At 48.6% G+C, this 13,983-nt stretch overlaps 2 protein-coding genes across 13 annotated transcripts in view; one reads left to right on the top strand and one right to left on the bottom strand.

The window, feature by feature from the left end:
* The window catches only part of NALCN (sodium leak channel, non-selective), a 261,820-nt gene that overhangs the window by 246,830 nt on the left and 1,007 nt on the right, over positions 1-13,983 (top strand). The window contains exons 38-43 of the mRNA XM_081214587.1: positions 1,324-1,456; positions 2,122-2,237; positions 4,106-4,263; positions 6,862-7,012; positions 8,556-8,705; positions 10,948-11,065. Coding sequence (XP_081070713.1) covers positions 1,324-1,456; positions 2,122-2,237; positions 4,106-4,263; positions 6,862-7,012; positions 8,556-8,705; positions 10,948-11,065 — 826 coding nt within the window. The remainder of the gene's footprint in view (positions 1-1,323; positions 1,457-2,121; positions 2,238-4,105; positions 4,264-6,861; positions 7,013-8,555; positions 8,706-10,947; positions 11,066-13,983) is intronic.
* LOC308604953 (uncharacterized protein) overlaps positions 11,169-13,983 on the bottom strand; it is a 76,442-nt gene continuing 73,627 nt past the window's right edge. For 6 of the 12 annotated variants that reach the window (XR_014013579.1, XR_014013580.1, XR_014013581.1 and 3 more), the window contains one exon: positions 11,169-12,360. Coding sequence is in view for 3 of the 12 variants with exons in the window: in XM_081214588.1 (XP_081070714.1) it covers positions 11,933-12,360 (428 nt within the window). In the remaining 9 variants the exon portion in view is untranslated. Of the gene's footprint in view, positions 13,579-13,983 lie in introns of all 12 variants that reach the window. The other 6 variants (XR_014013576.1, XR_014013577.1, XR_014013578.1 and 3 more) reach the window with 2 other exon arrangements.

The raw sequence follows: 13,983 nt of genomic DNA, 5'->3' as shown, positions 1-13,983 counted from the left end.
CCCCTGGTTTGTACTGGCCCCTGTACTAGGTGCTCGGTCTTCAGCGATTCCAAGGCATTCTCCAGGAGTTTATGTCAGAGGCTCTGAGCAATACTCTCCCTCAGCTATCCTCACTTCTAGAGCCTAATTCTTCATCATCCTTCAGGTCTCAGTTTAAAGCTCAGTTCCCCCAGGAATCCTGCCCAACGCTAAGGCTGCTGGTTCCGTGTCCTCCCAGTGTTCTGTATTTCTCCTTTGTAGTGTGTAGCACAACTGCAGTGAGTTATCAGCTTGATTGGTTTATTTCAGCTCCCTCTCACCCTCCGGACCAACTGTTAAAAGAAATTTCTGCAAAGATGGCAATTCAGTGGCCACCACCTATGCCTGGTTATTGAGCACCTGAAATGTGACTAGTGCAACTGAGGAACCAAATTTTCAACTGTATTTAATTGTATTGAATGTTAATGAACATACATTTGGATTTAGATAGCCACTTGGAGTTAGCCACTACCATGTTGGACTGCAGGGTTCTAGACTGTCAGCTTCATGGCAGAGGGAAGGGGTCTGGGTCCTGCTCACCAGCCCGTCCCCAACACTGGGCATAAACCTAGCATATAGGAGGAGCTCAGGAAATTTATGCATGAATGAGTGCGGATGGAATTTACCAAATCAAAAATAATACAAGGCAGAATTAAATAAATTCTAGATAAAAACAAGCAGAATGCCATGGAAATGCAGAAGAAAGAACTAGTCTCTCTGACTGAAAGAAACCAGGAGGTTTCTCAGAGGTGTTGGAGTTTTACTGGGCCAGTGAAGAATGGGGAGGCTTTTGATAAACTGAATCTTGTGCCATTTAATGATATTCCATAACGATGCTCCAAGAAGGAGGATTACTGGCTTTTCCTTACACAATTTGAATGTGAATATGCTGTGTATAGCAAATCTTCCTAAATTTTAACCCATTACTTAAGTCAGAGAGTTTTTTTTAAACACCTTTTTCTCTGACTTTCTGCATTTTGCATCACAGTGACTACTTACTCTTTGGGGCTAGTGGAGGTGGCAGAAAGAGTGTCTCTTGAAGGAAGGGAGTTCGTGTTCATTGTGCTTCTAAAATGGCAATGAACTTGGGATTCTACAAGACCAAAAGCATAGTATAAATGAAATATTCTTTGTGATTTTTGCCACAGATGAGGTACCCAATGTATGGGCCTTTGAAAGATCACTTTGAAGTTACTTATATTTTATATCGTTAGGAATATGTTCACAACTACAGTCAAGTTAACGGAAATCTGTAATCTTCTCTGCTCTCACCCTGTCCCCCGCTTCCCCGCCACGGGCCCACAGGTCCAGCCCCCCTTTTGTACTCCAGATGAATTTACATACTGGGCAACAGACTGTGGGAATTACGCTGGGGCACTTATGTATTTCTGTTCATTTTATGTCATCATTGCCTACATCATGCTAAATCTGCTTGTAGGTAAGTGATGTTCATTGAATTATTTTTCAATCTCTTTAGACTCAGGTTATTAGATAATTATGTACAATTTCCAAGTAATTATCCTGGATTGCTTGGGCCGGGTGTTTTATGGCATTAATTATAAATTGTTGCCCCTCAGTCCAGAAGCTGAAAAGACCTTTGAAAGGCATGTAAATGACAGTTGACTGCAATTTCAAGAGTTGTTCTATTTATTATGATCATTAATTTCAAAAGCTCTTCTCATGGATTCAGTTGGACAAATACCAGGGAAGGCTACCTTTCCAGGCTTGAAATATCACATTTATTTTTTCAAAAGATATACACTGTCCCCCCAGATGTGGGACCATCCAGAACTCAATTTGACCTTTAAAAACTGCCCTGGAACTCAACTAAGAATTGAAGCCAGCTGGCACGAGCATCTTTAGACACAGAATGCGTGTTTATGCTCATGACCCTCAATGTTTTGGAAAGGTGGAAGCTGGATAAATAGCTCAGTCCAAGTGTAAAACATGCCAGCTTGGAAACCATACTAAAAGCCCTTTAATAATCTGGCTTACAATGTAAGTGATAAAATTCATGATTTATAATAGATGTTGTACTTTTTCTGAAAAATGACAGATTAGTATAATTGTCTAACATCCCCATTTTTTTCTTTTTTCTTTTAGCCATAATTGTGGAGAATTTCTCCTTGTTTTATTCCACTGAGGAGGACCAGCTTTTAAGTTACAACGATCTTCGCCACTTCCAAATCATATGGAACATGGTGGATGATAAAAGAGAGGTATTGTCCCATGCCTCACCCCTACCCCAACTGCCGTACTGCAGACGTTTCAGTGGTTTTGTTGTTTCCAGTGGACATGTACTGCATTTGCAAAGGCCACTGCTGAATTGCAGAAAGCTGTCACTGACAATTTAGAAGAATGTGCCAGGGAGGGGGAGGGACATCGTGTTCTTTCCAACCACAGACGTCCTCTCCTTCAGACATGCAGAAGGTTGGCAAGGAAAGGAAACCCAGGGGGCTCTGAAGAGACCAGCTGGGGCTCAGGGCAGGGCGGGGGGTGAAGTTCAGACCCCCGAAGAGACAGTGTGATGCAGATTCATGAGCACCTCAGCTCTCACACAGCAATTCGGATCACAAGTGCAAAGGAGCTATTTAAGTGGTTTCTGAAAGTTATCGTTGGGGACTTCTTATTTGGATGTTTTCATCATACGTCTTACCCCAGATTTCCTAGAGTTAGGCAGAGCAGCAGATGCTGCCTCCTCCCCCTCGCCCCGCTCCCCCTCCTCCTGGCAAACCTTCAGGCGCAGTTCCAGGCACCGGGGATGTAACAGTGAACGAGACGGCAAGGTCCCCGTGCCCACAGAGCCTGTGTTCCATTGTGGGGAGACAAGCGATAAAGGGGGAAACAATCATGATTGTAATACTTATTACCATTTCAGGGAGTTATAAGCACTCTGAAGACGGTGGTGGCACGGGGCAGAGTGGTTGGAGGTGGGGGGCAGATGCTTTAGCGGGGTGGTCTCGACGGCCTGGCTGAGGACGTGTTATGTGACGTCACACCTGACAAACGAGGAAAGTTCAGCCAGGGGCAGACCTGGGGGAAGATCTGAAAATAGTTTCTGGAAGCTACGACGGTAGACACAGAGGCCAGGGAGCCAGAGGCGGAGCACACGGGGTCCTGGACCAGCGCTGGGGTCTGCACCGCCATGCAGGACTTCCTCCAGCCCCTGGGCTTGCTCCCTCTCTCCTTGGGGCCCCCAGGCACTGGCCTGGGGGGGTTTCTTCCGAGACAGTGAGCTGCGTGTGCAGGTGTCTGGCCCTGTCTCTGTCTCACCTGGATCCACTCAGGTCTCCGTAACTGCCGCCGCCAGGAACCTGCTTTCCACTGACACACACGGAAGGCGACACCACCGCTCACACGTGTAGACGTTCGTAACGGACAGGAATCCACAGGCTACCAACATCCCTGCCTCTCACCCAACTCCTTAACTCAAAGTCACAGCCAGGCTGGCACCGTAGGTTTTGTTGCCCTGAACGGAGTGACATGTGTTACGTCCTCGGAATCCGGATCTGCTCCGACCAGCAAGAGGGCAGAGCTGGGAACCCCGTCCTGCTGGATGTCATCGTCCTAATAACAGAGAAGCCCCGAAAAGGAGTGGTCTTTCCCTAGAAGGGTAGCTCAGAGCCCGTGGTGAGAAGTCCCCAGCATCTGGACTAAGTGGAGGCTCGTACACACATGTCGGCCCCATTTTTTCCGCCACGTGCGTTACTGGCCCACTTAGCATGTGTGTTACAGAAACAGGTGAACACGGGCTGACGCAGTGCAGCGGGCAACAGGAAGGCGGGGAGAGTAGGAGCTGGGCCCGGGGAGGCCGAGGGTCCACACTGCCTCCTCCTCGCCCCCGCGTGGCGGCGGGACGCCCCCTAGAACCAGAGATGCTCCGGCAGCAACTCCACGGGCTCGGCTCCTAATCCCGGGCTCCCCTGGGTGCACAGGGCCCCCCGGCCTCGGGGAGGCCAGAGGCTTCCTTGCGCCGGTGCTGATTACGTTAGCTTTTGAGAGCTGGCTGTGGGCTCTTTTGCTGTGAAGACAGAAGCCCAAGCGAATCACCGTGGCCTGTTTCCGAGTGACCGTGCTCTGTCCCCAGGGGGTGATCCCGACTTTCCGCGTCAAGTTCCTGCTGCGGCTTCTGCGGGGGAGGCTGGAGGTGGACCTGGACAAGGACAAGCTTCTGTTCAAGCACATGTGCTACGAGATGGAGAGGCTGCACAACGGCGGTGATGTCACCTTCCATGACGTGCTCAGGTACCGTGGTTCACAGCCCTGCGTCTCCGCTGCCCGGGGAGGGGAGCCGGGCCGCCCCTCATTCCGCAGGAAGGAAGTGGTCCAGGAGGGCCGGGCACCTGCTCCGTTCCTCAGGCCCCTGTGGTCAAGCGGGAGCTACAGCCCCCGGACCTTCTCACTCACGGGTCCGGCCACAGTCGGCCTGGCCCGCCCGGGGACGGTTGCCCCTGGTTGGTTGACAAACCCCATTTTCCAGCCATTTCCTGAGAACCCAGACGGGACAAAGGGGCCCACAGAGGCTTGGCCCTTTCTTCTCTCTGAGAGGCTTCTGTATTATTCACTAGGATTGCTCTAACAAAATATCATACACTGAGCGGTTTAAACAGCAAGTTTAGTCTCCCGGTTCTGGAGACTGGAAGTGAATTCAAGGTGTCAGCAGGCTGGGTTCCCACTGGGGCTCTGAGGGGGGAACTGATCCAGGTCTCACCCAGCTGCTGGTGGTTTGCTGGCCATTGTTGGTGTTTCTTGGCTTGTGGAAGCATCACCCTCATCTCTGCCTTCATCTTCACAAGGCGTGCTCCTTTTGTGTGTGTGTCTGTGTCTGTGTCCGTGTCCAAGATGTCCCCTTTTATAAGGACACCAGTCATATTGGATTAAGGACCCACCCTACCCCAGCATGATCTCATCCTAACTAACTACATCTGCAATGACCTATTTTCAAATAAGATCACACTTCGAAGTACTGGAGGTTAGGACTCCAACATAGCTTTTGTTGAGGGGAAAACAACGCAACCCATAACAGCTTCTTAAACAGGAGTCCATGGATAGAATTCAGAGGTCCGTGGTCTTGGAAACAATTACATCTTTATTTTCACTAATCACTCACTGAAATGCAGCAGTTTCTTCAATGATATACCTGTATCTTTGTCACCAGTAGAAATCACATTTCCACACGCATTACTGTGTGTCTGATATCTTAGAATATCCGTTATGCTCACCAGTTCTGAGTTACAGTAGTCATTTGACCTCAGCTAGATGTTATTATTTAATGTAATAATACAGAAGCACTTATGTTACTACGTCATCACCTTTTCAAAGAAAATAATTTGAGAACTGTATTTCGATATAACCGGTTTCCTTTGTAATGCAGATTTTTTAATGCATTTAAAACCTTATTCTAAGAAATGTCCCATCAGCTGTGCTGCCAAAGGATCCATGCCCCAGAAAAAGTCAAGGACCCTCCTCTGCCACCAGTAACTATTTTCATCCTGTTGCCTATACCTGGCAAGCTAAATGTTGGGTATTGTGTCACAAATTTCAGGAGCATTCAGGCGTACAGAAATACGTTGTGACTGGAATTTGAAAAAAGACCAGAACAGAGGGAAGACCTGAGAGTAGTCCCCTCAGGTTCTCGATTTTACCTCCCTCCCTTCACTCCTTCCAGGGGCAAAGCCAAAAGGCAGGAAAAGGTGAGACGGGAAACACCGATGAACAGCAAAGGATGCCGTCTCTCTCACAATGTCACTCCATCTTCCCTCCTAGTGACAAATATTTTTAGGCTGAAAGTCAGGTGCATAGACGTATCACTGTCCCTAATAATTAACACACAGCCTCTTTGGATCACATTGGTGTGTCTGATGACACGGACCCAGGAGAAGTTGATGGTGGCATCCTTTGCCTCTCCCTACCCCTCTAGCCCTGGATATGATGACAACTGTTCAACAATGACGAGATTCTTGATGAGGCAGAGAAGAGAGGAAGAGCAAACGTGCTTTCTTCCCCCACGGTGGGAAGAACCTTAGCAAACAAGAGTAGGTCATTGTACCAGGGCTGCACCTGCACGGGGAGGGCCCCTCAGGCGCCTCCAGGCTGTGATCTGGACTAAGCAGATGGTTCTGAGCTCGAAGCTCGGGGCAGGCAGAGGCTGAGCAATAACCTGGGTACCGCAGCTGCACCAGGGAGCACCAGAAGGCGCTGTGCCTTTGGCTCTGAGCCCCTCAGCCTGGATGCATGAGGTGCCTTATTGCCCAGGGGCCCCAGTGCAGCACGTCAACTGTGTTGCTTTCATTTGCCACTGCCTGGGCCTACTGTATCAAGGGCCAAATGGGAGTGAACATTCCACCCTGGCTTTGCACCCATCTAACATGAATGAGGAAGATGTAGGGGGCAAATGAGATAAATTGAGAGGGAAATGGCGGGGGGGATTGGATGCATGACCCACAGCCAAGCCTACTGACCATCACCAATTGGATCTGAATGTGAAGAAAGTATAGAAAGAGCAGCCTTCCTTCTACAGGGAAAGTTCCAGAGTCTTAAGCAGCTGATAATGTAGGTCAGGGCCTAGCCTGGACATTCTGTTTCACAAAAGCTTATAGTGTTGTAAGTACCTTGCCAATACTAGCGAACTTCGTCACGTAGTAAGGTAGGTCTCATGACTCTCCCCGTGTGACAGATGAGGGTAGAGAGACAGAGAGGTGACATAACCAGCCCAAGCCCTCCAGCTGGTCAGGGCTGGCGTCCAAATGTTACATTGGTTGGATGGAGTAATGTTCTGTCTGGATTCTGAGAGTCTAGACGCCAGGTACCTCAGAGCTCATCACTGCGTGTTTCCCCCACCAGCATGCTTTCCTACCGGTCGGTTGACATCCGGAAGAGTTTGCAGCTGGAGGAGCTGCTCGCAAGGGAGCAGCTGGAGTACACCATCGAGGAGGAGGTGGCCAAGCAGACCATCCGCATGTGGCTGAAGAAGTGCTTAAAGCGCATCAGAGCCGTGAGTGAGCCGGGCCCATCAGGCTTTACTTCCTCCTCCCAAAGGAGGAGGAGAAGGAGGGTCAAAAGGAAAGAGCTCCTTCAGTACCTACACTGGAGCCTTCTGTAATCACCTTATGAGCCCACAACCACGTCACCTTTATCCACTTAGGATGATTCAAACCTGAATTCTGGTCCACCTTCAGCCATACCCTCTTGAGCAGAGTCCATAAGAAATTTCCATTGAATCACATTTTTATAAATTAGCATGAATGTTGAAAAAGCAGTTTATGGATATTAAAATATTTATGATCTCCATTTATGAAACATGAGTGTTCACAATGCCAGAAATCTCTACATACTGAACGGCAACTGAATTTACATAACTACTTTTAAATTACTCCTAAAAATACCAACATGTTGTTGACAATGTTGTTTGATCTTTAATTAAAGACCGCTTCTCCCCAGAGTTTATGATCTGCTTCCTGAACTATAAGCTTTAAGACTAACTCATAAATCCATGAACATATACTGTGTTGACATAGACTGTTTACAGTGGGCACTTCTATTAGGTTATTACTTTTATGAGTGGTTTTGATCTATGCTTCACATACAGGGGAAAAAAATCAAACTAACCACTGAACATTTATCCATAACAGATTTTTTTTTTTATCCTATTTCTCAGAACAACACCAACTTCGAAACATATCTATTGGAGAAAAGGTCCCCAGAGCAAGGAGCCAGTCCAACCTCGAATAGCAAGGCAGCTGCAGCAGCCGGGCCACCGTAGCCCTGCTAGGTCAGGGATCACGTCTGCCCCCCACAGGCCCTGACAGGGCACGAGCAGTGCCCACTCACCCCAGACCGTCCAGGCCTCAGTGTGCACCAAGACAGGTTGGCCCGCTGCCGGATTGGCCTGCTCCAACCAGAGACAAGACAAGAGCGAAGCAAGGGTTTCACTCACCCACCCAAGTCTCCTGCCTCTTCCAATTTAGAGGAAAGGAGCGATCCACATTGGCTTAGTGAGCACAGTGTAAGATAAGAAGGGAAAAAAATAGGAACTCACGTTAATGATCTAAAACTTCTGTTATACTGTATAGCACGGAGAACTGTACTCAGTATTATGTAATAACCTATAAAGGAAAAGAATCTGAAAACGAATATTTGTATCTATATGTATAACTGAATCGCTGTGCTGTACACCTGAAACTTAAGACAGCATTGCAAATCAACTATACTTCGATTTTAAAAAAATGTTTTCAAAGAAGGAAAAAAACTCTATTTAAAGTAAAACACAAGGTATTATCAGTGAGCATAACTATTCCAATTGTTATGCAAATGAAAACAGGATGGGAAGGCAATTCCTAAGTCTCCAAGTCCTCCTTTAAAGCAATCTGATACTCCTCAGGGAAATCAGTTAAGAACCTTTACTTGGAAGCTCTTAAGAGGTCACCAGGCATTCAGGTCCTTTGAAGAAGACAGAAGAAAATAAGATTTGAGCGGTGCGGGCAGGGGGATGCTGGGCTGGAATCCTGGTCCCTGAAAGAACAATCCTATTTCCATAGAAACAGCAGCAGTCCTGCAGCATCATCCACAGCCTGAGAGAGAGCCAACAGCAGGAGCTGAGCCGGTTTCTGAACCCGCCCAGTATTGAGACCACGCAGCCCAGTGAGGACCTGAACGCCAACAGTCAGGAAAACAACACGCAACCCGAGGTACGGTCTGGGCGGGAGGCGTCCGTCACCGGAGGGTGTTCGCAAAACGTGAATCGATGCTGTTCACGTGGTCATTTTAAACAAGTGACACTATCTCTAATAGGAAGTTGAAAAAAGAAAACTGGAACACGTTGATCCAGATGATGTTGTGTCTTTGTCATCCTGAATCAGTGGAGGTTATCTCAAAAGATTCTGATTTGTACAGATACAAAAAACAGTGGGAAGGCTCTGAACTTAATAATCCTGTTGATTTTTGTCTAAAGAGTTAACATCACATGACTTAGGAGAACATGGCTTGCCTGAAGCTCTGTCCTAAGTGTTTCCTCCTCCTCACCAAGTCACAGAAACTTGCAGTAAAATGAGCAAAAATGCTTGCAGTTGGCCTTCCACCTCCTTAAATAGTCGGGCTCATTGAGGATTTGTCCTTCTTTAGCTGGGCATCAGAAGAGCATATGGAATTCGGGGAGTCTTAGTTTGAGGACCTTCTGTGTACTAGGGCCCGGCATAGCTTCATTTCTAGACTGCATCTGCACATCCATAAAAAAAAAAAAAGCACAGAGTCACCAGCGTCCTGGAGAGCTTGTGTGTGAGAAGCAGCTGGCAGGAGGCCTGGCCTTTGTGAGGCTTAGTTATGAATCAGCTGGAGCTGGTCTCGGATCTGGGTGTGTGGTGACACAGTCGGGGCAGGTGACAGACACTGAAGCCTGGGGCTCCGTGGACCAGCAGGACGCTCCAAGGGGCCCTCTTGTTCCACAGCCCAGTTTTGGGTGGATTCATGTCGTTGGCTCCCCAGCCAGTAGGAATCACGTGCCACCGACTACTTGTGCAGGGACGGTCAACACAGCAGGGACGTGGGGCTTCTACAATGGCCCTGCCGCCTGTCTGCCCTGAGGATGGCTGGCAGTGGTCGCGTGCGGTGCCGGGGTAAGAGCAAGACGGCTGATCTCGGGTGACGCTGGCCTGCAGCGGCTTGAAGCAGGATTTCGGTTCCCCGGGTGGAGACTTAAGTCAGGCTGCAGCAGTGTGAGTGCTGAATCCCAGCCACTAGACCACCAGGGACAAGGCCCTGGCCTGTCAGTTGTGTAGAAATGAATTGCCACAAAGAGAAAAAAAGTAGTGAAACAAGTCAAGTGTTTTTTAGGAGGAAAAAGAATACATGTGGCTAGACACACGGGCGGGCTCAGAGGGAGAGTCGCGCCCTCGTGGTGGTCTGAATCACTCATATGCGGCATTTCTTCCAGCTTCCTTTGGCCAGTCATCTTGCTTTGCCTGGTTCTGAGCCTGTATTTGGCATATCTCAGGGTCCTCCCCCGTGTGCGCACGCCATCTTAGCCAAGATGGATTCTAGCGAAGAGGCCTATGGGTAGGTTGACATCACCTACCATGGGGTGGCGCCCCCCTCCCTTTTTGACCTCCGAGGAACCTTTCTGCGCACGTGTAGTGGAGAAGGTCTCCTTGACCTCGAGGATGAGGAATATGTGGCCTCTTATCTGGGCAGGGCTCAGCCTCTCCTCCTCTTCGTCTTGGACTCTGTCCACGGGGGGATGCACTCCAGCTGTTCCGCCTGGGGCCCATCTATCTCCTGCCTCACAGCCAGCGCGACAGGGGAGGTGATGGCAACAGAGCTCTCTGGCTTTAGGTCAAAAAGCCCAAGAGGGGCCACTGAAGAGAGGTGAGGACTACGGTGCTGATAAGGAAAGGGATGCGGATGGCGAACCAGAGACGGGGTGAAATGCACGGAGATCTGAGCATTTCTCTTTGGCTTCAGTCTTAATTGGTTTAAGTTTTGTTCTCTTCCGGGGCTCATCCTAGAGCTTTGTCCGCTGAGAACTCTTCCGGAGGCTCTAGGTTGGCAAGCGTGTACTGTCCCCAAACGAGGCAGTCCCGCTGTCCCCCCCCGCCCTGGTACGTGGCGGTGCCCCCAGGGGTGGCAGGTGTGTGGCCTTGGGCGTGGAGGAGTCTGGGAGGGACGCCCAAGAAAAAGCACTGCCTGCAGGGTCGGGCCTGCTTCCTCACCCTGTGCAGTGGTGACTCTTTCACTTCCCCTGACTCTTTTTACCCATTTTCACTCTTCCTGTCCCCACTGTTGACACTATGGGTCCATGTTGTCTTCGCCACTTACTTTCCTGCGGGGCTTTCTTCCTTCCTTAAAATGAAACGAGGGTCCAGGCTAGTGCACAGAGGAGGAGGAGAGCACAGCTCGAGGAATAACCGCCTGATTCTCCCGCCCGCACCCCTGCAGACGAGCAGCCGGCAGCGGCTTCTGAGCCCCACGCTGTCGGACCGGGGAGCCAGTCGGCAGGACGCGGCCGAGGCCGGGAAGCCCCAGAGGAAGTTCGGCCAGTGGCGCCTGCCCTCGGGTATGTATGGCAAGTCCTTTCTCGAGCAAGTGGGGCATTTTCAGGGCATCCATGCTCTTTGTGTGTTTGGGGTCTTGAACTTCAAAATTCAGGTCTGCCTCTAAAGTTATATTTATAGACAGTGAACAATGAAAAAGGTATTTCCCTCATCAAAAACATTTCCCTCAAAATAACTTCTCTGAACAGAACAGTATTAGCCCTTGTGTTTAGCTAATAGAGAAGGCAGCACCTATTAACAAAGATACCATAACCACGATCTAGAAAGTGGTGGCGATGACCACCAGGGACTTCCGGTGCACGTTCCAGGCATTCCCAAACGTAGGCAACATTCACATAATCTAAGAGGGAGTAGGTGGATACATGTCACTCAGAAATGACACAGGTTTCTCAAAGAAGGAACAACAAAACTTATTTAGTGCAATCTAATCTGTTATAGTACCAACAGCCAATCACTGTTGTGAAGGCCTTAACACGTGTTCCCTCCTTTAAGCCTCACGGTCCTATTATTTTCCACATTTTATTGATTCAGTGAGAGCGTTTTCTTCTAGAGGGACATGGGGGTCTGGAAAGCCAGGACAATCCCATTCAGGGCACACAGAGGCGGCAGGAGAGCAATGATCTGCCCGGCCCAGGGTTTTCTCTGTGGAGAAGTGAGCCCGCGGGAAAGCGGGGGCTTCCTAGGCTCTAGAATTGTGTCCCTTCCTCAGCCCGATTCAGGTGAGGAGACAGAGACTGTTGCAAAGTCTTCCGTAGCACGTCTGTCCCACAAAGCAGAAGACAGTGTGCCTTACCCTTGTCCAGCGCTGCTTACTTAACACCAGGGAGGGGAATCTCTTTTCTCCTACCCTGGAGGCTATTATGCAGGAATCAGAGAGAACCCGGACTTCCCTCCACCTGGTAAAGGAAAGCCGGGAGTGAGGGGAAACAAGATGAGTAAGTGCTGGGGCCAGGCCACGAATAACCCCAAATTACAGGCTGAGTGGTTTCAGCATCGTCCTGTAAGCGGTCAGGCACCAGGAGAGATTTCTGAGCAAGACGTGACCTTTGGAATCCTGCTGCGGGAGACTCACATGGCGGCAGTGCAGAGAGTGGGCTGTCTGTGGCAGAGCCCCGAGGCAGGGTTACGAGCCACAGGATGGTGTAGTAGTGCGGGCGAGAGGCGATGAGGACACGGACGGGGCGGGGGTCCAGGCCAGGCAGTGGTGCAACCGAGGTCCAGACCAGGCGGGGGTCCAGGCCATGGAGGGACGGACAGCAGAGACGACCTCGGGGAGAGGCACAGTCCTTGGTGTTCACTTAAAAGGATGAAAGAAAGGATGCTGTCAAAAGTGGCTTCCAAGGCCCATAGGTGGCCCCAGTGCCAGAAACGGTGATAATTAAAGGGACATGGTATTGGGGACGCCCTGAGTTTGAAGAGGCACTGGGCAGGAAAAAGAGCATTTGAAGATGGGGTACCAGCGATGCACCCCCCAGTGTCACGCTATGCATTTTCTCTTTTTTCTTTTTTCCCTTTTATTTTTGTGTAAAAGTTGTATGCATTTAAGGTGTACAATGTGATGTTTTGATAAACGTTCACACTGTGAAATGATTATTACAGTTGAGCTAATTAACATATGCGTCACCTCACAAAGCTACCATTTGTGTGTGTGTGTGTGTGGTGAGTACACTTAAAATCTAGTCTTTCAGTAAATTTCAAGTATACAATACAGTATTATTAACTATATTCATCCTGCTGGACATTAGATCGCCAGAACTCATTCATCCTACACAACTGACACTCCGTACCCCTCGACCAACACCTCCCCATTTCCCCCACCTGCCCACCCATGGTAACCATCATTCTACTCTCTACTTCTATGAATTTGACTGTTTTAGATTCCACATGTAACTGAGAGCATACAGGATTTGTCTTCCTCTGTCTGACTGATTTCTCTTAGCATAATACCATCCAGGTCCATCCACGTTGCTGCAAATGGCAGGATTTCCTTCTTTTTTAAGGCTGAGTAATATTCCATTGAATACACACCACGGTTTCCTTATCCATTCATCCATCGAGGGACACAGGTTGTTTCCATATCTTGGCTATTGTGAATAATACTGCCATGAACATAGGGGTACACGTATCTCTTCAAGATAGTGATCTTGTCTTCTTCACGTGTGCACCCTCAAGTGGAGTACTGGACCACACGGTGGTTCTGCTCTGCATTTTCTTAGGTCATCTCATTTAATCTATTTTAATTCTCACAATAGTCCAGTGAGGAAACTTGTAATTTCTTCATTTTGCACTTGAGGAAACTTGGGTTCAGAGGCATGAACTTGATGTTGGTTACATTTACAGGTCACAGAAGTGGGGCCCCAAACCATGACTGATAGAATCCCAAAGCCATGAGTGTGTCAACAAAGTCTTCAAACAAGCTGCTTTATTCAGGCACATGGATTGGAAAGATGAATGCTGCCCTTAGCGTATTTCAAATCTGCCCAGGAATCACGCCTTCTTCTCTGATGCTACACTTCTGTCTGTTTTTACAAAAAAAAAAAAAAAAATTTACCCACACCTTTCCTCCCTTACCTTCTCCAAACCTCTTCCTCTCCCCTCACTATTACACTATCCCTTCTTTTCCTTTGTTGTTTCTTTATATTTATATGTATATACTAATGAACACTGACTCATTTCTATGACACTTGATTTGCCCAAATTGGAACTTATAGTGATTTTTTTAGTTTTTGTAGTTATCTCAAATTGCAAGCAATATATTTTTTTCAAATGTTGTTTACTAGTTGCCCATTAACATGATTTTAAAGTCCATTATGGATATAAAGAACCAAGTGTTTGAAAGGTTTCATACGTGATGTCTATGGGTAGGACTTGCTCCTGGGAAGTATGACTGACAGGACCATTGGGGGGTTCAGGGATGGCT

This window comes from Mesoplodon bidens (genome assembly GCF_964165515.1).
Source record: "Mesoplodon bidens genome assembly, chromosome: 17".
NCBI lineage: Eukaryota > Metazoa > Chordata > Mammalia > Artiodactyla > Ziphiidae > Mesoplodon > Mesoplodon bidens.
Note: the sequence above shows the minus strand (reverse complement) of the source record. Positions and strands in the feature narration are given on the sequence as shown.